The sequence below is a fragment of the Nannobrachium achirus genome (genome assembly GCF_963921795.1).
Source record: "Nannobrachium achirus genome assembly, chromosome: 6".
Taxonomy (NCBI): domain Eukaryota; kingdom Metazoa; phylum Chordata; class Actinopteri; order Myctophiformes; family Myctophidae; genus Nannobrachium; species Nannobrachium achirus.
In genome coordinates, this window is record NC_137815.1 from 60,595,733 (window position 1) to 60,622,370 (window position 26,638).

Consider the following 26,638-nt stretch of genomic DNA (forward strand, 5'->3'; position numbering starts at 1 on the left):
GTGCAACACTACATGTCTAGAGATTTGGGTGGTGGATTTCAGTGGACGGTCTGAGCCTCATCAAAGCTGGTGCTCCTCAGCAGCGCAGACAGGAAGGAACACAGACACTTGTTGCCTGTCTCCAAGTCCACCCACCAACCACAGCCACCCATCAGCTAGACCACAGGGGGTCGTCCAAGTTCAGCCTCAACCAAAGCCTGTTGGGCCCCAACTTGTGTGGCAACAGAGTTGTCAGATGAGTGAGAGAGGACCGGTACTCAGCCAACATGTCCACCTGGGTACCATATGGGCCCAATATGGGTAACTGGGTACCAAGTGGGTATGGGCTTGAAGTGGGCAAATCTGATGGTTACCATAAGGGTTTTGTGTGGGCTAAGTGGGCATGGGCTTGAAGTGGGCAACCATGGCTGGGTCCCATGAGGGTTATGTATGGGCTAAGTGGGCATGGGTTAGACCTGGTCAACTATGCCTGGGTCCCTTATGGGTTATGTGTGGGATAAGTGGGCATGGGTTAGAACTGGTCAACTATAGCTGGGTCCCGTAAGAGTTGGCTAAGTGGGCACGGGTCAGAGCTGGTCATCCATGTCTGGGTCCTGTAAGAGTTTTATATGGGCTAAGTGGGTGTGAGTTGCAACTGGTCACCCATATCTGGGTCCCAAATTGTCTTTGTGTGGGGTAACTGGGCATGGGTTAGAACTGGTCAGCCATAGCTGGTTCTCATGTCAGCTATGTATGGGCTAAGTGGGCATGGTTTAGAACTGGTCACCCATGCCTGGGTCTCATGGGCTATGCATGGACTTTCAACACAAAAGAGGAACCTGATTGGTGGGGAACCACGCACGTTCACACACACGCGCACACACGCACACACACACACACACACACACACACACGCACACACACACACACACACACACACACACACACACACACACACACACACGCCCACGCACACACACACACACACACACACACACACACACACACACACACACACACACACACACACACACACGCGCGCACACACACACACACACAAATTGTTAGTGGCCTGTAGCTGTTTTTTCCTCTTTTGCCTTTTCTCTAGTGAATGTTTTTGTTGGGTTTAATTTTTTTGTGCAATTATTTTTTTCTCCTATTATTTCTTCTCTTGCTGTCGGTTAGTCATGTTTGTTAGTCATGGCTGCCAGTTCCCACCTGATGTCATGTGTTAGTTCTGACTGCTTCAGGTTGTACTGAATAACTGCTAGCTTGCATAACGTCTTGAGACTAGGACTCAAGTCCAAGATGTACAGTTCATCAGGAGTTGTTTCTCCTCCAAAGAAGATGATACGATCTCTCACCATACAACAGCACATAAAACGCATCTGTGAACACAGGCCTGTTCCCTTGGGCTGAACCTTCATCCAGCAGAAGGTTTCTGGATTGTATTTCCACAGATCATTGAAGTCCTGGCCAGAGGACTTGCCACCAAATATGTACAGCTCTCCATTGTAGGCAAAGGCTGAATGACCGCAGCATGGTTCTGGAAAAATCTTTGCAGAAGGTGTGCTCAGCCAGCTGTTGGTCTCTGTGTCAAACACTGTGGTGGTTATTGTATTCCATAGGCCCCCAATTAAAAACATCTTTGTCCCGATGATGGTGGCAGATTGATTTGATGAAACAGAAGGTGGAGTGCCTCTGGTTGTAATTGAAGACCAGAACAGTGTGGTGGTGTCCAACTTGTGGATGCCATTATCCTTTGTGTAGTATTTTGTGTTGTATCCTCCGTGGATATACATGACCTTCCCCAAGACACAAGCTACGTGGTAGCAATTCTTTTCTGGAACTGTACCAGAAACCCTGGGATTGAACCATGTCTGGGTTTCGATATCAAATGCATAAAGCACGTTGCAGCAATCCTTTATGGGATAATCCCACCTTCCTCCCCAGATGTAGCTGATATCTTCTATCAACACAGCTGTGTGGCCACGACGCTTGGATGGAACCTCAAGGTGACGCTCTCCTCTTCCCGCTGTCACTGGAGGCAACGTCCTCCAGCGTAATGACACAGTGTTGAAGATGTACACGTCCATCTGACCGCTGTCATTCGTGCTTCTGTACACGCCAAAGTAATACAGCTTTTTGTCAGCGGCAACAGCAGCTTGACGATAGAATCCATATGGTGTTCCGTTGAGATGAACGGTCCAGTGAAACATCTTACAGTCCTGCAGTAGTGGATTAAAGCGGATGGAAACAATGTCGTTCTGTAAAAGAATGCCTTTTGTTTGAGTGTGCGATCACTTATATGGGTAAAGCGACACAAACCTCATTGGAAGGTTTAGCCAATCAGTGAAGACAATGCCTATTTTTCTCCCAGATATGTTAATTGCTATCCCATACACATTTCCGCTGGAATCTCTCTCTCTCCCCCCCCCCCCCCCCCCCCCCCCCTTAAACTCTCCACCAGGGCCAATATCAGCAGGCTGTCTCTGCTTTATTTATGGAGAACTCAGGAGCTGCCTCTTCAGTCAGCACTGCACTTCATTGAAATACTACGTCACAGCTAGGATTGAGCTTGTGTGCTTGTCTGTCTGTCCTGAAGGTAAGGGGCTACGGTGCCATGCACTTCTACCAAGTGTGTGTCTGTCCGTCCGTCTGTGGACAGCTAATCTCCGGCACCGTTGGCCAGAAAGTCATGAGACTATGTACACATACTCGCCAGAGCAGAACCTCTTCCCCACATATTTCACCAAAAAAAGGAAAAAACATTGTTTTTGAGCGGTGCAAACCGCTCCTATGCCCCGCTTTTTGTTACAAAAATGATGTCACTAATGATGATGACATGAGTTAGCCAGACCAATGAAACACTTCGATTTTGTTGATTTGTCCATGATGTCATAGGCACAGAGGCTTCCGATTGGTTTACCCTGATTTAGAACGCGTTTTTAGGCCGAAACAAATCGTATGGTGTCATAAACATGGAGGCACAGATACCTCTGATTGGTTGGCTTTAGCCAAAAAATATCTACCGTTCATGTTATGAATTGACCAAACTGAACAGACCATTGAATTTTAATTTTAAAATTGTATTAGATGAGTATCACCCAAAGCAGAGAAAATAACCACACTTTAGACAGACTGTGGATAATTTCACAGGTTATAGATGACAGGCAGCTAATAAAAGCTTAAAATACAAATAAACAGCCTTTGAAAAACTTCTTAGGTCTTGGTCTTGGCCTTGAGCTCTAGAGGCAAATAAGGTCACTTATCGTTGTGACCTGGTTGCCTAACTGACGACAAGGACCACCAGAGTCCTCAGGCTCTGGTAGCAGAGCTGGTCCAAACTTCTTATAAGCTCTCGTGTAGATGCGATATTACTATATATCATCTTCTGGCTTCTTTGGTTTTCGAATGGCTTTGCCTTCAAAGTATCTAAATATCCATCCATCCATCTTCAACCGCTTATCCGGAATCAAGTTGTGGGGGTAACAGTTACAAGTACAACTGAGACTTCCAGATTTCCATATCCCGAGCAACTTCCGAGGCTTTCCGAAGCCAGTTTAGAGATATAATCCTTCCATCTGGTCTTTGGTCTGCCACAGGGTCTCCTCCGAGTGGGACGTGCATCGAGGACCTTCCTAGGAAGGCACTTGGGGGGCATCCGTACTAGATGCCCGAACTCCTTTCCAAGTGTAAAAGCTGCGGTTCTACTCCAAGTCTCTCTCGGGTGACTGAACTTCTCACCCTATCTCTAACCAGCCACCCGTCTGAGGAAACCCATTTCGGCCGCTTGCACCCGCAACCTTATACATTCGGTCATGACCCACACTTCATGACCATAGGTGAGAGTAGGAACGAAGATTGCTCGGTAGACAGAGAGCTTTGCCTTCCGGCTCAACTCTTTTTTCTTCACAACAGTGCGATTTAGCGACTGCAAAACCGCTCCTGCTGCTCCGATTCTCCGGCTGATCTCCTTCTCCGTCTTCCCCTTTCTCTCATTCGAAGAATCTAAATATGACTTATATATATATTATTATATATATATTACTTAACATTAGACCGATTACGTTATCTTTTCTATCAATATGTTGGATTCATGTTAATGTGTATTCTCAGACATTTAAACACTTAAACCCTCAATACTTTAGCTCTGTAATGTCTGCTATTTTTTCACTCTACACCAAATGTCTTGTCACCAAATGGCAATCTAGAAGCTCACTGATGACCCCATAGGGGTCCCACCCTGTTGAAGACCCATGCAATAGGCTCTGGTCGGTGTTAGCTGAAACTTTTGAAAATAAGAATGTGAACTAGAAAGGTACGCTCCTCTGAGCATAGGTCCCCGCCAGGTAAGGTTGCCTGCCCAGAGCCCACAACGTTGGGAAGGCAGTCATATCACTCATATCACTTGCCAGATGCATTCTTGGTGCTCACTGGGAGCGTAATAACACCACATCCTGAACATACCGTAAACCTTGTGCAACGCAATACAGCAGCCTACCGTAATACAATGCATGGTGGCCCCACTGGCCCGAACTTCTAGTAAAGGAAAAGGACCACTGTGGCTTAACAAGCCACCATAATCATTATGAAATACATACAAAACTAGAAAAGTGTGCTCCTCGGAGCACATGGATGTCCGCCAGGCCAGTTTGCCTACCCAGGGCCCGCAAACTTTGGAGGAATGGCATCTGAAAAAGCAGACGTATACATGTTGCACACATGACCCCAAAGACAATGGAGTATCCTAGTAGCTAAAAGTGTGTCTTGACTTGAAGAAAGCGCAAAATGGTGGAAAATGTAATCTGGAAAAAGTATGAAGAGTGCATGATCCAAGGAATCCAGGGGGAAAATATTTTAATTGTACCTACCAGAGTTATTGGCCAAAACTGAGGCTGTTGTAGTGCCACTATGAGTTTGTTTCTCTTTTTTTTGTGCTAAATCCATTATTTGGCCTACTGGGAGGTGTCCATGCACATTTTCCTGCTGATCGGTCCAGCAGTGCTTGTGGCGTGTCGTACAGGCCCCTCCCGCAAACTTTCAAAAGCCAATCGGAATGGAATCCAAAGAATCTGACAGATACATCTTGATTACATGACTACAGAGATATAACGTACCAATCAATTTAGGCGAGGTTTGGACATAATTGGTGGCAGTAATATATAAAAAAGGGTTTGCAAAAATTGGCCAAAGACACCTGGGCAGAGGTGATAAAAGGTGCTGTCACTCGCTCCCTGACTCTCCCTGGTGAAACACAGGGATACACTCCACTCATTTCTCAAGCTTATTCTGTTGTGTTTGAATTAGACACTCATGTTGTTTTTATTTTGCATTTTAGGCAACTTACGACTGTGAATAAAGGCTGCTTCCCTTATCCTCAGAGCTACGTACGTACCCCTGTCTTGGGAAGAATTTAAGTTGATGTTTTTGTGCATGACATGCAGCCCACTCCCTGAACTTTGTTTATTTTCCCCTAATAAACGGCGTTTGTCGTTTGAAGCCTTGAACTGCCTCTGTTGACTGTGCTGGGTTGGGTCAGACGCCACAAAACACACACACACACACACACACACACACACACACACACACACACACACACACACACACACACACACACACACACACACACACACACACACACACACACACACACACACACAGATGGACGAACAGGGGCGAAAACATAGTCTCCGGCTATGGCCTGGCGGAGACAATCAGCAGGAAGCACAGATTTACTATAATTGGGCCTTTATTAGCTTCCCATTCACACTTTTTACAACCTAATACAAAAAGCAGCCTGGCCTCTAAAAGCCTAGGGCTGTATTATAAACAAGCTCCTTCATTGCCATTAGGCTGAGTGCTGGTTGAAGGAGCAGGCAGACAGAGCTCTGTGCTGCACATGTGTGCAGCAAGTCAATTAGCTGTACTTCATTAGAGTGCAGTGTACTTGTAGAGAGGTCGTAACCCCAACAACTCTGGTAATCAAAATCGTCAGTCAGGATTTCTCTTTAAAATAGAGATCAAAATATTGTAATCAATAACATTCCCCATGCTCCTCTAGTAAAATATAAATAATGCAAATAATGACAAATTATTATTACTAGTCCTGTGCCCGGGGGTGTGCACAGTATATGAGGGATTGAATGTCCCTCAGGAGTCTCAGAAGAAGTAATGTTGCGGACAGACGGTGGACAGACAGACATTCGGTAAATGAATAGTTCGATTATAGAGTATTTCTATTCAATTGGTTGTGTTGCATATTCATCTGAACCCTATTAAGTGGAATGCATGTGTCTGAGCTGATCTTGCATACCAGACGAGGCCAATCAGCCTCATATTTATTAGGCACACTCATAGAAGGCCATGGACAATTCTCCCAATTTTTCCAGGCTATGAGATAAGCGTCACTCAACACTCTTGTCCCTCCTGTTTGCAAGCCAACATTAGGCTAAATGAACACCAACATTATACATTTATAAATGTGACAAATTATGAGAGTTTTAAGTGTGGAGAATAAACCAAATCAATTACATTTTATTAAAGTGCCAAATCACAAGTTGTCTCAAGACACTTTAGATCCGACATTGTCCCACCCTGATCGTGGGATGGGAAACACAAAAACCCTGGGGAGCGGGTCCCCAGATGTTGAGTTAGTGGCAGGCCTTACTGGAGCATGGATCCATACAGTCTTATTGACATGCACTGATAGGACATGAACCCACACTCAAGGGGGAGAGGAGAGAGAGAGGAAGGGGATGGAAGGAAGAGGCGGAGGGGATGGAAGAGAGAAGTGGAGAGGGAGAGAAGAGGAGGAGGTGGTGTGGTTTGACAGGATAACTCCAGGTAATGGTGTCCAGGTCTGTGGTTCAAGCTGTGAGTCAAAAGACCAACATGTGCCAACCAAACCACAAGTTCCTTGGAGCAGGGTTCTTCAACGTTTTCAGGCCAAGGACGCCTTACTTGAGAGAGAGATGAAGCAGGGACCCCCACAACCTGTTCATAGATATAATTTTATAATATAGTTTGACAACACAATCAACAGTGTATTTTGGATTCATGTTAATGTGTGTTTTCAGATATTTAACCACTTGAACGGTCAATACTTACTAAAGTTAACCTTTCACTGTACTTAGTACTTAGCTCTTTTCTCCCTCCAAAGCTCTTTGCGGAAGATAGCTGATCTACAAGCTCACAACGCCTCGCAGTACGAGGTGTTGTGAGCTTGTAGATCTGCTATTTTTGGCTAAAGTTCTCTGAATATGGACGCTAAGGTTCAAGTGGTTCATATAAAAAAAAGGGGAAAGTTCCTATCACACAAAGATTTGGAGGACCCCCTGTAGTAACTCTGAGGACACCCTAGGGGTCCCGGACCCCTTGTTGAAGACCCCTGCCTTAGAGGCCCTTAACATGACAAGCACCACCCTAAAGTCTGTCCACTGTGATGCTGTTATTATTATAATTGTTTTAATTGTTTCTACCCAGTTTTATGCATTCACTGAATTAGACCTATATGCAACTGTCAAGGAATCAGAGAACATTGCCTCTCTGACACGAATCATCTGGGGCCTCCCCGCCTGGTGTTCTACGCATTAAGTAGAAATATTTATTACCAAGAACACTTTAATAGCTTCAGAAACATGGAATGCCAGCTTAAGCTTCATACGACTGTTATATTAGCAAGTCTAAATGTAACCGTTTCATGTGTCAGAGCGTCCCAGCTTGACATCCTCTTCTCCACAGAGCTGCATAAATCATGTGCAGCCTCCCCCACACTTTCCCTCTCGTGGTTCCATCCCGACAGGTCTGTGGAAATTCAAACAACAGTTACCTGTGAATGGCACCCACTCAGCATCCCGCCCCCACCCACACACCAATCCCAGTCTTCAAACTGTGAGCCTGCCTAGGCAGGGGTGTCGCACCAAATTCTGGGCCCTGGGTACAAGGATTCACTGCGAGCCCCCCATGAATGTTCTTCATAGGGGCTTTAACCCAGTTAGACTGGGAACGCATTATTTTGTGCTTTAACTATTGAAAAATAGCAGATATACAAGCTCACAGCGCAGCACTGAGTGCAAGCCTTTGAATATTTCAAATCCTTCTAAAGGTTTTTTGAAAAACCTATGTTTCTATGTCAGTGGTGCTCAAACATTTTCATGTGAAGGACCCCCAAAATAATATGTATTTAGTTCCAGGGACCCCCCAGAAGCTAAATTTGAGTTACAAAAAATACATATTCAAAGATTTGCAAACATCCTCACGAATTTTCAAAAATAGCAGATCTACAAGCTCGCAGCGCGGCACTCGGTGCCGCGCTGTGAGCTTGTAGATCTGCTATTTTTCAATAGCTAAAGCATAAAATAATTAAGGCCCCTCCACCGCCATAGTAACTCAGTCCCACTCCCCCCCCTTGTGACGCCCCTGTCTGTGAGCCTGGGCATCAAAATAAACCCACATCTAATTCCCCCTCAGAGAGTTGACGGAATATCTCCCCACTCCCCACGCCTCATGGCGGCTCTAGTGAAGTCTGTCTGGAACTCCTTCTGTTGTCCCCTCGGCCCACACACATTTTCATGTACATTCAGTGTCCCCGAGGGAGGAAAATAAACATTGTTCTGTCTGCCAGCTGAATTGACAGCTTACACCCACTAGTAGCACTTGCCATTTGTCACAGTGGCTCAGAATGTTTGACCCTGATGTATGCCAGACAATGGAACTTGACATTGACCAAAAAAATGTTGTGCTCATGCCTTGCCACCAATGAGAGAGACATTAGAAACAAGTTTTGATTTGCATTCTAATAGGTGTAAAGCAGGGGTCTTCAACAGGGGGTCCTCAGAGTTTCTACAAGAGGTCCTCCAAATCTTTGTGTGATAGAAACTTTTTTTCCACCTTTTTTATATTAACCATTTGAACCCTAGCGAACTTTAGCCAAAAATAGCAGATCTACAAGCTCACAACGCCTCGCGCTGTGAACATCTGAAAACACAAATTGACATGATTCCAGTTACACTGATGAATGTGCTGTCAACAAAATGAAACTATATGGAATCTATTAACAGGTTGTGGGGGTCCTTGCTTCATCTATCTTTTAACCAAGGGGTCCTTGGCCTGAAAACGTTGAAGACCCCTGGTGTAGAGGTTAGATTTATATTATTTTATTGGTGTGTGTGTGTGTGTGTGTGTGTACTGTGTATGTATGTAGAAAATAATATGGTTAATGTCATGCGGAGGCATGCTGAATGTGTCACCGCCTCCTGACCCACTACACTGCAGAGATCTCAGACATCATTCTGGAACATGTTATGGCTTGGAAACTAAACAGTACCCTCTATTGGATGACACAGAGATTACCAGTGCTGCTGCCTGACAATGTGTACACGCTTAGTGATGCAGCAGCTGCTGTTGCACTAAACAGTGTGTCATCAGTGTAATTTAAATCTTAACCCACATATTTTGGCCACCCAACAATTGCCTTTTCTACAGCTGACATGTACCGGACACATAAATAACAGACATGTAATATACACTTCACAGAATCACAGGTCATATGTTGTGAGACAGTGTATTTCTGTAAATCCCATCAATAAATGTTGTGTCAGTGATGGTGCCAAATACCAAGTTAACAAGTGACCATTAGTTTACTAAAATAGACAATCTGCAAGCTCACGTGTTGCAACTGCAATGCAAGACATTGTGAGCTTGTACATAGATCTGCTATTTTCACAATTTCTTTATATAAAAATGTAATTAATTCATTTGATTGAAACTCTTGACATGCCCAAAATAAGGATGGCTATTTGGTTGAAAGTGGTTAATTGATATTTCCAAGTGTCTATCCTAAAAGGCAGATGACTCTTGTAAAGGGGTTATATCCTGCCTTCTTCTCAAAAAGACCATTTTGAACATTTACTTATCGGGCTAGCACATGTGGCTTGCCTTGTGTACAGTATCTTGGACTGTGTGCTGCTAATTCCTTGATGCAGTAACTTACATCTACAGCCGTTTGAAGAGCAACATTTCATATTTGTGAGGTTTGCACCTTTAAACCATATACCTAGAGTTGACATTTAGGTTTGAAATGTGATAAATCTAAATGTGATCAATTTGTTCAGCCAAAACATTAACAGTAAAGGTTATCGAGTCCACGAGAGTAAGTGTTAGAAGGTTTAACTGAATTATCTTAGACAAACAAAAACCTGAACAGTTGACAAGCCAGTGTTTTAAGACGAAAGTCAAATAGGCCTATATGTAAAATTTAAAAGCTGGCAAATCTCCTGAGTCAAAGTGAGAGTGCCATCATCAACTGAACTGACTTATGCAATTAGTGGGCAGATACATTTAATCTCAGCCTTAGTTCCGAACATCATGCCAAATAAAAAGCAATCTGCAAGCAGATGCCTTATGTGCAAGATTACAAAACAAACACTTGATATCACCAACCCCTTTGCTTCTTATTACTCCACTTTATAGACTCTTTGCATGAGAACATTAAAGTTTGGGTATGCCATAAAAGCGTTGATGTTAGGCTTTCAGCATTGCCTTGGCCCTTTGTGATGTCTATTGGTTGTCTGCGGGACCAGAATATAATGAAGCCTCTCTCAGTGCATATCTAACAATAAAGCCTGGATGGTCTTTTCCTCTTTTTTTTGTTAAGCTTTTATCCTCAACTAATGAATTTTGCTCCTCAGGGACCAGGGATCTGACATCAAAGACTGGCAGGATTGACAGCTCAGAAATGCCAAAGGCAATAGCGCTGCAATGTGTATACGGTACATTTGTAGACCTTGCATTGCATCCTTGCATAGGCACTGGCAGTGGGTATCAAAACAGTACACAAGTGGAGTATACTCTGAATTCCTGAAGAAACGTGTGAATGGTTGGCATGCAATCTTGCGTATTTTAAATGTACCACTGACAAACATAAATCAGACAAATGTCAGCGCTCCTATCACAATAATTAGGCAGCATCATTCATGGAGGAGGGATCTAATTAAGATTCGATTTATGTCACACCGTTCTTAATTCCCCAGACGATCTAGCATTTATTTCCCTGGAGACGAATCTCTTCAAAGACGTTTTAACAGCCCCTCCTGCAGAATAGTGCTAGCTGGATTATGTAAGCCACTTATTTATTTCCTCAGAGAGCCCGGGCTAATTCAGCAGCCAAGACAATAGCAGCAGCAGATAATGTACATTTACTCAGAACATATTTTGGGGCTTGTGAAGATCCATTTATTTAGTTAGAAAAGTGTTGATCCCAGGTAGACATTACTGCTGGAACTGTACAGAAGGCTCAAAATGGATTCAGTCTGATACAAAACCATATAATTGGTGAGCTTTAACACAAGCCCCATAAGTAATTCCTGTGCCCACAAAACTCTCTGAGGAAATAGTCCAATTTGATTAATATGCCGTCCCCAGACTCTCCATTTGAAATTCACACATTTGTGCATCCTTTAGCCTCTAGTTGACATTGGGAAAAACATTGACCTGGGATTATCAACTTTTTTGGCACACTTTTGTAGAGCAAATTACTTTCTGCTCAAGATAAGGCCCGTCAATGTCACAGATGGCCTGGTCACATAGCTTTAGTTTGATCACACTGGAGGGGGAGCGCGTGCACACACAGGGCTGTCACAATTATTTTACATGACGATTAATTGTCACTCAAATAAGTGCGGTTGACGATTTCATTGCGATTCTGTCATTGACAATTACATTACTGTTTGGCTTTTAGGCTGCCCATGGAACATATGACGCATAACCTAAATATACTAAATATACTCGAAAAAGAACATTAATAGTGTTAATAGCCGATCTACAAGTTCGCAACGCGTTGTGAGCTTGTAGATCTGCTATTTCCACTATTTGAAAATATGAAAAATGTTCAACATTATGACAAAATAATTGCGATTAGATGTTTATGTAATAACTGTGACCGCCCTGCGCGCACGCCAGCCATGGTAATCCAAAGATGAGGTATGTTCAGCATCACTGCCACATAAAACAATATAGGAAACTTAATAAAATAAAAAGGGCAGACACTCACTAGGGAAACATAATGGCTCACTGGCCAAGTAAGCATGACTACCACACATAAAAATGTTAACATTTATTGCTGTTTCTGAATACCGCATTGAAAGCAAAAGCATTCAGAGTATACACAGAAATTATACAATTATATATGGTTTCACAAAGGCAGTGAACACATACTGTATTACAATCTACAAAATCTACTTTACAGAAATTTAAAATTCTAAATATCAAAAAGTACAGCTGCAGAAACGGGTGTAGAACTGTAACCAGTAACTGCACTTGATATCTGTCAGTGGAACGACGTGGTGACATCACGATACAAAGAAAGCGGAAGTCGTCTTTGTACTTACAGCTGGTTTTGGAAACTAGAACTTGCAGACAAAATAAAACGTACTCCAAAAAGGTAAGTCATTGAGCTGAAATGATCATATAAATTATGGTGATTCACTGCATCCAAAAGGGTAGCATGTTACATAGGATGCCTCTTCAAAAAGGTCAATGTAATAGTATTCTTCCGTGGGGATGGTAGTGTAATCAGAGCAAAAGTTGGTTAAAATTAATATAAGGACACAATGGACAAAAACTACTTCAATGTCTCCCATCGCACGAAGAATCAATGAAGGAAACAAGTACAAATAATTTAAAATAAAAAGCCTTGGTGGCACTTGAGCAAAGACAAAAGTTGTGGTGTGCGCACGTGTGGGGATGTGCCGATGCTGCTGCCTGCCGCTTCAAAAACTGAAATGATGCAAGTAAAGTCCATCACCAGAACGATAAATAATGGGTGGCTGATGGTGTTGGCTTTGTTCTGACCCTTGTAATGTCGTGCCAATAAATCCAGAGGGCAACCTAAAAACAATGGAACTAAGGGTTACCAAACACAAACCTCTACTTTGTCAAAAAACAGCCAAATTGTTGAGGGTGGCAGAGAGAGAAAGAGAAACCAAAACACAGCATCATCCTAAACAGTTCCATCTTCAAGAAAGATCTCTATCCTCAAGAATTAAACCAAGGCTGAAACAAATCCCTTTTAAGACTCCAGGGACATTTTTATAATAGAAGGTAAGTAAAAATATTCCAGTTAAAAAAAAAAAAAAAAGAAATAAAGAAAAAGAAAATCAAAATGTATTTGTATGCCCACATCGATGCCAAGTAGCCATTTTGGGAAGTGTGTCCAAAAGCGAGACAAGGCGTTTGTTTTTTTTCCATCTTGAGTAGGAGGTGCAGTTCTCCCCCTCACCAGTGACAGTCAGGCTGGATTTGAGGACAGAGGTGTTTCATGGTCACAGAATGGCTGCGGAGGCCTTCGGCCTAGTCCTGTTCCATAGGCTCGTCACTGGTCCCAGTGTTCAAGCTGGCACTTTCCATTGCGCCCTCTACGGGGGGCTCTGGCGTACTGCTGGAGGGAGCAGGGCTTGCGTCTTCACTGGCCACTGCGGTGCTCTCCTCGCTGCTACTGCTGCTGCTGCTGCTACTGCTGCTGCTGCTGCTGCTGACTGGGTCGCTGTTGCTCGCCTCGCCGTCCGCGCTGTTCTCAGAGCTCTGCAGGACGCCGGTGGAGGCCTGCTGCTCTGACTGGTCCATGTCACTGGTCTCCTCTTGGGAGCCGCATGCCGACTCCTTCTCTGCCTGCTCTGCCTCCTTGTCCGGGACTGCAGTCACGTCCGTCTGCGTGCTGCTGGTTGGTTCTGTGAGGGGCGCAGACAGGGGTTCATATTTTGAAAAAAAAAAAAAAAAGGCTTTAAGTCTCTGAGAAACCTGCCAGCCTATGTAAAACACTTCTGCTTTCCATCAGAAAAATAACTGTCTGTGAGTAAGCTACAAGAGGATTAATTTCCTAGAGCATTTGAGGGCAAACATTCAAGAAACAGAACATAAGTGTTGCTGACTGCATGTCAGAATATCACATCCTCCACACAACAGAATTGTAGAATTCAGCCAAAGGAGAGGGTGTAGACAACCCACGTCTACTGCACTACACGTTTTCTTTTTTTAACCTGACAGCAAGCACTTTCACAAATAGGAGGTTCATGGCATCTCATTTAGACAGAGGCTAAGTTTGATATGTATCTGCTGGCCTAGTTACTTTGTAAGACTTTTTACTTAACCTACTGTTCTTTCATTCAGTTTCATTCTAAAGCTGTGGCACTTTCTAAGTCACTCTGTGTGACTACTAAATGCCTAAATTTGAATTGTAAATGGTAACAGCCCAAGGTCAGTGTGCCCATGACTAGGGCTGTCACAATTATTACATAATCTTCTAATCGCAATTATTTGACATAATCGTAATTATTTTGACATAATCGTCATAATCGTTTACATGTTGAAAAATGTTCATATTTTCAAACATTTTCAAAAATAGAGCTCACAACGCGTCGCGATGATGCGACGCGTTGTGAGCTTGTAGATCGGCTATTTCCACAATCAATGTTCTTTTTCAAGTATAAAGTTGTCAAATATGAAAGTAATTTCTTTGTATATTTAGGTTATGTGTCATATCTGCCATGTGCAACTTCAAAGCCTACAAGCCAAACAGGAATGTAATTGTCAACGACAGAAACACAATTAAATCGTTAATTGCAATTATTTGAGTGACAATTAATCGTCCTGTAAAATGTCATAATCGTGACAGCCCTACCCATGACGACTCTTACCTTGGTCTTGAATGACCCCAGCAGTGTTGCTGGAGGCCTCCTTCTCCTCAGCGTCTCTCTCGTCCTTCTCCTGGACCATGGCCTCTGCCTCGTCAGACTGGCCGTCGGCAGAACGTGTAGGACCGAGTGCATCCGCCTCCTGGTCCTCCTCTTCTTCTTCGTCCTCGTCTTCATCGTCGTCGTCAGCGAACTTAAGTCTTTTCACGTCGTGCTGTTCGGCCTCCATGTCTTCCTCCTCGTCGTCGTCGTCGGAGTGCTTGTTCTTCACCGAGCTGCCGGGACCACTCCCCGAGGCAGACACCTCGCTGAGAGACACAAACACAACCTCAGGGCTTATCCCTAGATTCCCATGTAGTACTATTTATCAAATAACAAATTTCTTTGTCTTAATTCCATATTATAACATTTTGACGTGTTCTTGACTCCTCCTGGGTAAAACATTTTTAATCATCATCCCATATGACATTTTATGGTTTAAGAAAAATAAAAATGAGTTAGTTGCATCCTAATTTGCAAGATTTTATTTTCTCTTTGCTACCGACAGACCTGGACTCTTTGTCACTTTCTTGCTCTGTTTGGGGGTCTTTGTCGTCAGTGCTGTCGGGCAGCCCGTTGGCTGCTAAGGAGCTGGCCAGAGAAACCTTTGGTCGGTTCACAGGCCGCGGAGTACCGGGACCATTCACTTTCCTGCGAGAGGAGATTTGGGGTGGGAGAACACAAGCACAATTACAATATCTGTGACATTTGAGTGCAAGTCAAGTTTGGATCAAAGAAGGAAATCTAACAGTGTTTACCTCTCTGTGAATGTAGCCGTGTTCCCAGGAAGCATTACTCCATTCATTCTATTTACACTACTGCATCCGTTTTTCCTGCACAAGTCAGAGGTTCAGAGGAAAGGGGATTATTAAGTAACAGAGCAGTAATCTCTGATGTAGCAATCGCAAAGCCATATTATTATTATTTATACAAACATACAACAGCTGCCACACTTACTCTGAAGTTGGGTGCACACAGCTAACGACCATTACATTCTACAGGGAAACAAAACACAATTCAGTCACAATACTTTTGTGGCGGTTTTAATGATCATAGAACATTAAAAGACGGACAGCACGCACTTTCTCAACCCCTCTGAGAAACTTCTCTGTTCCCGTGTAGTTCCTCTTGGGCTCTGTGAGCAGCTCACACAAACGCTGGATTGTAAAAGGGATTCTGAAGTGAAAAAAGGAGGAAACGTTTTTAGATATTTCCATTTTAGACAGATATTCATTGAATACAAATGGCCAGGGTTATTTGCATTAGCCTTATTCCACTGTCATTTTAGAGAAGACCCACACACACACCCAGTTTAAAAACAGTTATCTGTCCAATAAAATAACTTAGCAATCTGGAGGCAGTACTCATTTGTGTACATGAGTACACAAATGAGTACACCATACATAATTTTCCCAAAACAGGACCATATGCAATATGGGACACTTCAGTAGATGGCGCTGTTGTGTTAAGTCAAATTGGCAGTGACACCTTTTTAAAATAGGTGAAGGTTCATCATCCAATACAGTGGGTAGTGGCATTACAGGCAATGGAATCCTTGTACTTCAAGCTTCCCCAACAGTGCGAATACCAGTAAAACAAAAATAGAATAAGATAGGATGGTAAAATCATAGTAGTAAGTAATGATAATATTCTCTGAATTGTGTGTTTGGTATATTATGTCTCTGTTGTAACCAAGCTTCTTGGTAGAGATGCTCCGATTCAAATCCATAAATTCTATTCATTCTGTTACTGTAGCAGCATTTATATATTTAATGATTCTTCTTACAAAACATTGACATAAGTATAAACATTAGGAGATTGCAGGCTGAGGTCCTTTAGTATCCAATTCAACTTGTAGCAGTTGAGGCTGAGGTTACATTCAGTCCCACAGATAAATATTGTGAAAATAAGCCAATACCGATCAAAGCCGATAAAGGCATTAGCGTCCGATCGCGACATAGACTGTAGAAAAATATGGACGGCGCGACACCGTTGCTTTCTATGCAGCGAAAATGAGGTTTTCTTGTCCCTTGTATGGGTGACGCCATCATTGTTTGAAAGGTACCCCATGAATCATAAGGAATGCTATTGGCTGCCAACGGTCACGTGGAATCGCAGGGATACATGGGAGAATGTGGTCGGAGCCTCCCGAAATACAGCACACGAAGAAGAACACAGCCGGCTGGTATCAGCTCCCCCCCCCTCCCCCCCGCAAATCTATCATCAAGTTTAACATAAATGGGACCATATTTGCTCAAAACGCATATCATGGTGATTGAAAGGGAGTTTTTCACTAGCGACAGGAACCATAAAGTATCGTAGCTCAACTGCCTTATCAATTTCACCATCTATGGCTAAGATCTCCTCTCTTGTCCTTTGCCCAGCGTTTTTTTCTTTTCTTCATTAAGTGTTTATTAGATTATTACTAGCCGATATAACTGATCTGCAAGACAGATTTAAGACCAATTTATCATTAACAAAAAGGCACAATATCTCAGATAGATTTAGGGGAAATGTTGTACCCATGTTTAACAAGTCCCACTATAAATCCTTTTCTATTGTTGGTAGTTGTTGGCTAATTTGGCAAAGATTTGTGTTAAAATATACATTTTAGGCTATTAATAAACTAATTAATAAACTTAGGCATTAGAATTTCCAAATGTTTGTCAAGCTGACAGAAGGCAATGTGTGTACTGTCCCTTTAAAAGCCTATAGAGGGTTGCCATGTCTGCTTATTACAAGCTACTTTGGGCTTGTTCTTTTTAAATCTGAAGTTGCTTTAAGATATTGGAGGTCCTTTACAAGAAAATGCTTGAGAACCACTACTCTTGACAATATTCGACAATAAAGTTTGACTGAACTGCCTCAGTTGCCTAATTTGGACTTATTATTTTCATAGACCTGGTTGCTTGTTTCTCTCTCAGAAAGAGAACATGGCAACGCTGGGTAGATACATCGTTGTTTTGTTAGGAAGTTAGCATGAACGCTAGCTGGCTGCACCACCATGGGCTGCACAGTGCACACATGTTGCTGTCATTATTAAATGCATTATCTAGCGCAATTTTCTGTCCAACAACCTGTGCATGTTTTTGGAGGTGCTTTGATAATAAGTTGGTCGTGTTAGCTCCGTTAGCTCCTTTTGTTGGCACAGCTAACAGTTTGGTGGCTGTCCTGTCTTAGTACTTCCAAACAGCACTGCGTTTTGTTTACAATCGAAACGGGTTGCGAAGGTTCCACACATGCCATCCTGGCGAGTCTTTAGCTTACATAAATAACGACGACAATAACGCAACAACGAGCACTGAGTAGAGACGAGGGATTCTCTCTGTGTGAGACTGCTGCGTGAGCCGAGCGTGCGGGCGCGCACACACACACACACACACACACACACACACACACACACACACACACACACACACACACACACACACACACACACACACACACACACACACACACACACACACACACACACACACACACACACACACACACACACACACACAGAGTGTGTGCCACACACGCTCTGTGCTGTGTGTGCAGACAGCGCGTCTCAACCAGCGGCAGCGAGAGATGGATTACGTCGGACGGCAACCAGGAATCAAAAACTACAGAGTGAAACGCAACTAATAGTCTGTTGGCGACACGTTTATTCATTCTGCCCCAGATAAAATTCAATACCCCCACTCACACTATTCCATACTTTTTAAGACATTTTAAGGCCTTGAATTAGCAAAACTAAATTCAATACTTTTCAATGCTTTTCAAGATCCGCGGGTACCCTGAGTATCTATGACAAAGTTTATTAAGGTTAGAAAATCAAAGGGGAAGACGAATAGGGTCCAATGTAGACAAATTCTTTTTGGTACCTCGCGGGGGGAAAACACCGCAACTAGCGGCCAATCATAGGAACTTTGACTTCCGTGTTTGCTTCAGATAAAATCCTGGTAACGACACGCCTGGATCGCGATCACTCACCGATCAATCGGAACATCTATACTTCTTGGTAAGAGGGCTGGGCGATATGAATAAAAACAATGTAACAACTTCAAACTTTTGCCTCGACTACAATTAATGAACAGTTATTTAATGGCAGATCTACAAAATGTAGTGTCGTGACAATTGGTTGTATAACATTATCCCATTCCATTCCTTATTCCATTAAACTACATGAGCGAGACTGGTTATTGGATAGTTTCTGTTAATTACTTAGGCCACGTTAGCCCCATATAGAACCTCACCCATCGCTGCATACTGTTATGTTGTGCTCCGAGAGTTCTATAAAGGTACCGAGCGCTGGCCAGGACTGCCTCCACGTCGAGTTGGAAAACACTTGCAACGAAATGTTATACAAAAAGTAAAGGTAGTTCCGAGCTCCCAGACTATGGTTTCCTATCCCAGGGTACATAAAACATGAACCAGGGCTTTCGGAACTCATTTTTAGTCTTGGACAAGAATTTTCCTTTTGGTCCTAAAAAAACGCTGCTTATCAATTAATCGGTTAATCGATCAACAAGGTTATCAATTTGCACCCCTATATCCTATCACAGCTGTTTGTTTACATCTACGTCGTAGCATATGCGAGGTGAGCCGATGTTGGCCATGACATCACACGTTTTGACGTTTCCCCCATTTTGCATTTTATTGGAATTATTTATTTCCATTATTTGAGATAATCACAATTCATTTAGAATAATTGACATGCTTGTTGCCATTTGAATAATGTTCAAACATTTTGAAACATTTTCAGAAATCGTAGAAATAGCAGAACTACAAGCTCAAAACGTGTCACGACACGTGAGCTTAGATAGATTTCCAATATTTAACAGATTTCAAGTATAAAATATTATGTATTTCGGCTATAATACGAGGCATTCTTGATTTTTTCTATGTTATATATTTTGATTATTGGTATCGGTGATTGTCAGTCACTCTGTGTATTTAAGTGTTTCATATCTATCACACAACGATTAAATTGTTAATCGCAATTATTTGTATGACAATTAATCGTTAAGTAAAATGTCACAATCGTGACAACCCTAGTTGAAAAGGCCAAATGCCAAACTGCTCCATTCTGCTGTGCTGCTCATCCCACAAATTTGAGACATGCTTTAAAAACTGTATAAAATGCATTGCCAAGAAGCAAACAGAGACATGATCTACCAAACACATCCTGTACCTTTGGTTCTATGTTGTTTACATACACAGATCACACACCCCTATTAACACGGCAGACAGCTGAAAACGACTGCCGTTTGTCACCCGATACCTACCCATTGTATCCCTTTACTATCTTCAGTATCCTTTCCTTCATATCCTCAAATGGAATAGACTCCACGTTGGGATTGGCTTGCCCTCTTTGCTCAGGTGCCGAGGCTTTGAAGTCATCCATCACTTTCTCCAATTTGAACAGGAAGTAGGTTTGAAACTGAGACCACTGGACCCTGGGGAGAATGGTACGCACAGAGTGATAATCAATTTGATACAGGAGTTTCCAGGACAGTTAGTCCAGCAAGCGCATAAAAATGCAACAACTATATTTTTAGGGATGCATCGATATATCAGCCACACATCGGTATCAGCCGATGTTTGCCATTATCGGTCAATATCGGTATCGGCAAATAAAGCTGACAAACCAATGGCAGTAGCCGATATTTATCTATTGTTGATAAGCATACATTTTGCGCTGGCTATGTCGGTGTGTTGGTTATTTGCAGCCTACCAAGAGAGTAGATTCTGAACAGTTATTTCTTGTAATGTTGATTTATTTGTTTCCCTGTGCAAAAGGGGAAATAATACACCAAAAACTAAATAAACAAATATCGGTATCAGTATCGGCTATCAGCTAAATTGTCATTTTAAACAATGGTATCAGCCAAGAATTTCCATATCGCTGCATCCCTAACTATATTTGACGTACATTTTTTACCAGTCATGAAAATAGATAGATGTAGAAATATTCGGACATAAGGAAAACATACCTTAAGCCAGTCTCTGAAATTCAACAATATTGAATGCAACGTTGAGCCTGATTTGATGCCTACGGCGCTAAGGTGTGCTATTACTTATCCCAGGGGTCTTCGACGTTTTCAGGCCAAGGACCCCTTAGTTGAGAGATGAAACAGGGACCCCCAGGCCCCACAACCTTATCATATTCCGTATAGTTTCATTGTTAGACAGCACAATCGTCAGTGTATTTTGGATTCATGTCAATTTGTGTTTTCAGATATTTAACCAATACGTAATGAACTTGACCTTTCACTCTGTACGTAGTCTGCTCTTTTTCCCCCTCTACACCAAACCTCTTTGCCTAAAATAGCCGATCTACAAGCTCACAACGCCTTGCGCTGTGAGCTTGTAGATCTGCTATTTTTGGCTATAGTTATCAGGAAAGAAGTTTCTATCACAAAGATTTGGTGGATCCCCTCTAGTAATTCTGAGTACCCCTAGGGGTCCCGGACCCCCTGTTGAAGACCCCTGACTTATCCAAAGAACCATCCAGTGTTTGTAATGCCCTGGTGTCATTTGCTGATCATACTTACAGGGTCTCTCCAGTCTTGGCAATATGACATAGAAACTGTTCCAGGACAGGAGTGGGCTCCTTCTTTCCTTTCTTCTCAAAGTCTGAGGAGAGAAAGACAACAAGGAAGACAATAAAGTCAAATGGGAGTTAGTTAGCAATGCACAGATGGATGAGCTTTGATTTAAATGCAGTCAGGAAGACAACTCTGCAATGAAGTGAGATGCTTTGAGCTAAACAAGCATCTGCTGCTCCGTTGAGACATTTTGGCTCATCAGAAAAATACATTTGACTGAAAAACGGTCGCTATAATGTATTACATAACCAACTAACAGGCTTAGGCTAGGCAGCAACTGTTAGAGATGTAGCTAACTCGGTTGCTAGTTCATTTTAGCTAGCCTGGACTAGTAAGAGCATATAAATCAAATGGTTGGTTGTCCAACATGAGCTAACGTTGAGCACCAGCAACTTGAATAACAAGCCAATAACGTCACGTCGAACAAGTCACAACAACACGACTGTTGTCAACTAGATTGGTTGTCAGGTCTGCCGAGACTGACAATACTTAGTAACGTTAGCTACCTAGCCTAACAAAGCTAACCATTTCCGTGAAACTGCTTGCAATATTAGCATTAGCCGGTAACATGGCGGCTAGCCATCGACAGCAGCTAGCAGCGAGGTCGCTACAACGCTACAACCCATCCATTCTGGACACATTAAGCACCCGCAGAAGCGCAAAAAACACGCGTACGATCTAACGGGACTTATAAACTATCGTATGTGCGTTCAGGCGACCTTTGAGCGCTTCTTGGAGTGAGTCAATTTCCATCATGTCGTTGCCCTCAGTCAATCTTCTGGATGCAAAAGGCAGACTGGCGGCGGCTAGCTGCTCGCTAGTATCATAGATAGAGAGCTGCTATTAGTATAGTAGCTGCGTTTCACCAGCGTCAAGTCGTCTTCAATGGAAAGCGCACTTCCGGACAGTGGACCTCAAAGTAAAACACGACTTGAAGAATATGGTCCACCCTAATTTAACCCTCAGAGTTAAATTAATATTGATAATTACAGTGTAGATTGGGGTCCCAGAGATAAAAAAATAAATAAAAAAATGGGGGTCCATGGTCTAATGCATGATGAAGTGGGCATCTTTGAAATTAAAATGGCTGAGTCATCATTGTTGCTTGCTGTTACTGTATAACTGTAAAAAAAAAAAAAAAACCTTCTCTTGTGGGGTATCTTTTCAAATGGTGGTCCGCAGCCAAATATATACATTTGGGGATCCTTGGCACGAACACTTTTGAGAACCACTGTAGTTAGTGTGTAGTGTCAGGAAAAGGAGAGAGAGAGAGAGAGAGAGAGAGAGAGAGAGAGAGAGAGAGAGAGAGAGAGGTAGAGCTTTAATTTTGAAAGCAGTCAATCAATTTCCGGTGGAACAGTAGTGTATTTCACTTGCTACAGAGCAGGCATTCATTGCAAGGAGGACGCAGCCATAGGGCAGGCAGGCTGCAGGCAGCTCTACTTTTCCAGCGATGAAGAGGCATTTTTAATATGGCGCTGGCGAGGTCACTGCCTGTTGGTTTAGACCAGTGTTTCTCAAACTTTTACATTTCAAGGTCTCCCCTTAACTCTGACAGGATACAAATGGAACCAAAATTAGAGTTACAGACTTGTATGGGTCAATTTAGACCCTCATAAAGGAACCCATAAAGTCCCTGAAATCCACTTTGAGAACCACTGGTTTAGACTTCAATCAAAACAAATACAAACTAGAAGCAGTGCTCTTCTGAGCACAGGTCTCCGCCAGGTCAGGAAGGTTATTGAGACCTCCTGGTGGCGCTATAATAGTTCAATGTGAAAAGGGTGCCAAGCCATGTCTTCTTCGGCCTTTCACGGCAATCAGAGGCTTCATGCATAATTTTGTTCCAAAAATGTGTTTTGTTTCTTGACCTAGTGGAAATGTGCGTGCAAAGTTTTACGGAAAGTGCATGGTGCGTTCATGATTTGAGGCATACACGTCTCACCCTGGCCACAATATGACTTCCGGTTGGTTCTAGCGGAAGTGGCGGAAGTGCTGTGTTTAACGGAAGTTACGTCATGCGTAGTAGTCTTCCGTTGAAATTCACACGGCGGAAGTTGAACGGTCTCTGCCTGATATTGTCACCAGGCTTTTCTCTTCACAGATGAGTAAGCCTGGCTACGCGAGGCTACGTACGTCTTGATCACATGACTGTAGAGATACTCTGTACTGGTTTGTGTGATTTTTGGATAAAATTACATAAGTCGGCTTCCTGGTGGCAGATGTGAAAAATGCAGGGCACAGGTTTTTCCTCGGCCTCTGGGGAGTGTGCATCTGTGCATACAAAGTTTTACAGACCATATTCACACTAGCCTCGTAAACCAGACTCTTCCTACCTGCCTTAGATGGGAGTCAGTTTACTAGGCTATATTCACACCTCTCTGGGTTCACATGACATTAAACATTAACTAGAGCCGATTACGTGAAATAATAATGTTGCATAACTTGGAGAGGCCCGTGAATGCATTAAAAGACGTGATTAAGTCTACTTACAGTTACCAGCGAGTGAAAATGCCTCGGTTACAATGGAGGTGGACGGGGCTGAAGAGCAGCAGACTGTTGTTAGGAATGTCACCAGGCTCCAGCGACGCCACTTCCGGTCTGTGGCGAGATCAAAGCGTGACGCTACTCTCCTCTTGAACTACTCTGCGCAAGACCCGCCCGCGGGAGCTTCTGATTGGCTGCGTTGCCACCCCATGTGGTCATGTGATCCAAGATGGCCGCAGTGTGAATAAGGTCAATTGGTAAAAACACGAATCGGCCTGTTATAGCGCCACCATGAGGCTGATTGGAAAAAAAGAAGTGGCATTTCTTCCTCGGCCTAGTGGGAATGTGCGTGCAAAACTTCACGGAATTCGCACTCTGTGTTCATGATTTAAGACATTTTGTTCAAAAGGGAGCACTCTTGCAAACTTTGGAAGCCTATCTAGGCCAATCAGGATGGAATATGAAAAATCTGAAAGACCTGTTTTGTTTAATGGCTATAGAGATACTGTGTACCGATTTGTGTGATTTTTGGACAAAATCTGTAGGAGTACTGTCCAAAAATGTGTTTTGCACAAACCCGCCTCCTGGTGGCCCTGTAACAGGCCCATGTGAAAGATTGGGGGCAGAGGTTCTGCACCCAGGGAGTGTGCGTGTACGGTTTCGCTGCCATCGTGCCAATGCATGGTGCCAGAGATTAGCTTTCTACAAACAGATGGAAGGACACGTTGACACGCACGTACACGGACGGACGGACGGACAGGGGCGAAATCATTGTCTCGACCATGCCTTTCAGCCTTGTTACTGTTCATCTGGCATATAGCTATAGTTTTTAAAACAACCACCAGCGGGCAAAATAATAACTTTCCCTCTTAGCTCATGGTTGTCCAAATTCAAATCTCACTGGTTGTCTAGCAGCATCCCCAAAGACATACATGTACATAAATCCATGTCCTAAATGGAAATTCAGTCTATGAACCATTCTATATTATGTACTGGAACTGGACGAATCAAATATTCTGACATATGCCAGGTTGAGTTAGGAGATAGGGTCCATAATATGCTCTTCAGCGAATCAATAGCTCAAACCGGCTTTAACTCATTGACTGCCAAGGCACGAGTTTCACGAGTTATTACAGTAGTCCCAGGCTGCCATTTTGAGAAAAAAAATTTTTTTTTTCAAAAAAGTTTTTTATAAAAAAAAATCTAAAAATGCCTCAAATGTATTAGGCATGATCGCAATTGCGAAATTGCATGTTTAGCCCCATAACAAACACATCTTTCAAAATGTCAAAAATGGCTGTTTTGTCTGACTTTGAAGGCTTGTATCTCATGAATGCCTGAACGGATTTCCAAGCGGATTTTTTGGTTTGAAAGCTGTTAAAAAGTACTACACATATGGTGCATGATCTAGGCATGGGCGTGCACGGTCTGTGCACTTAAAATTGATCCGTGCACTAGAAATTTAGGAAGGTGGCAGTGTGTGTTTTGTCTGACTTTGAAGGCTTCTATCTCATGAATGCCTGAACGGATTTCCAAGCGGATTTTTTTGTTTGAAAGCTGTTAAAAAGTACTACACATATGGTGCATATATGGTGCATGGGCGTGCACGATCCGTGCACTAAAAATTGATCCGTGCACTAGAAATTTAAGAACGTGGCATCCTGGTACTTGGCGGCCATCTTGAAAAGGGCATTCAATGAGTTAACAAATAGTACTTCAGGAGTTGAAGTATTCAGAATGTCAGAACAATATCGCTTAAACTACGATGTATGCTAAATTAATCGAAAGCTAGACATAATGGGAATAAGACCTTTTAATATGACAGGTAATTGCAAAGTCCTCAGCAATTTTCTATGGCATGTTCTATGCATCATGGTGGGTGCATTTAAAGGGTGTTTAAAGCTTTTCCTTCTGCCATGAGAACCTGTGGACAGAGAAGATGGGTGAACACTTAGAAAATATACCATAATAACGTTTTATTGTACTACACTATCTATTCCAGTTTAAAACTGTACAGGTGGCATCAGGAAACATGGCAATGAGTTCATTGTTTTTATATTATACTGCTTTGAGTTATGTAGGGGGGGGAAATATCTATTTATACATGGTCGTACAATGGAGAATACATTAGGCTTTACTGTCTCTGCTTTTATCAGACAGCACAGTGGAGAGAAACAAAGGAAAGATATATGTGCTGGATTCAAGCCCATGGTGTGTCACCTCTACGACCACATTCATGTGCTACACATACCAACTGGCTCAAGCAGTGGGACGCTCGAGTCCAGCCGATACAGACTTCAACTTAAAACGATTCACATAGCGTTGCTGTTGGCAGAAACCTTGTATCGCCATATTTCAACACATACATTAATGCCCTAGTACTTTGTCATACAAGTGTCACACAAAAGTAGCCAGTCAACAAGCTCACAAGCTTGCTATTTCTTCTATATTGTATATATATATTTAAGTTTAAAGCGGGAGGGACATGCCCAAAACAGCTAAATCAGGCTATTTAATTAGCTAATATGTTTGATGATGTCAAGTAAACTTACCTTCGAATACCCAATCAAATTAATTCATTGCAGTTGCCAGTTACTGTACTGAAAGTAGTATTTTCTGTACAGAAACTGCAATAAATTATAAATAAATTTGATTGGCTATTTATGGAGGGAGGGCCAGAGGGGGTGGAGTGGAGCGTGCATATCATAATATTCTCAAACTACCCCCACAGAAGCGGTGCGAGGTGAAAATGCGAATTTAGAAAACAATTTTTAAAACTAGCAGTTGTAGCTGTAAAAATTATAAAGATTCCGCAACTTCATGGCATATTTATCGCTAAAAATGGAC

At 42.7% G+C, this 26,638-nt stretch overlaps 1 protein-coding gene across 1 annotated transcript; it reads right to left on the minus strand.

Annotated features, from left to right (window-relative positions):
- Positions 1-12,180: 12,180 nt before the first annotated feature.
- ppp4r2b (protein phosphatase 4, regulatory subunit 2b) lies at positions 12,181-22,113 on the minus strand. Its single transcript, XM_080728539.1, has 9 exons — positions 22,024-22,113; positions 21,251-21,332; positions 19,982-20,152; positions 15,791-15,884; positions 15,666-15,703; positions 15,467-15,541; positions 15,219-15,359; positions 14,673-14,977; positions 12,181-13,706 (listed from the first exon to the last, which is right to left on the minus strand). The coding sequence occupies exons 1-9, from the start codon at positions 22,058-22,060 to the stop codon at positions 13,330-13,332; spliced, it is 1,320 nt and encodes a 439-aa protein (XP_080584665.1). The 5' UTR covers positions 22,061-22,113; the 3' UTR covers positions 12,181-13,329.
- Positions 22,114-26,638: the final 4,525 nt, after the last annotated feature.

Excerpts from the sequence above, each read along its gene's own strand:
- ppp4r2b (XM_080728539.1), bottom strand. The coding sequence starts at position 22,060 with ATGATGGAAATTGACTCACTCCAAGAAGCGCTCAAAG. Across the intron at positions 20,153-21,250 it reads GCCAAGACTGGAGAGACCCT|GGTCCAGTGGTCTCAGTTTC; the intron begins GTAAGTATGATC and ends CATTCTCCCCAG. Across the intron at positions 13,707-14,672 it reads TGGGGTCATTCAAGACCAAG|AACCAACCAGCAGCACGCAG; the intron begins GTAAGAGTCGTC and ends CGCCCCTCACAG.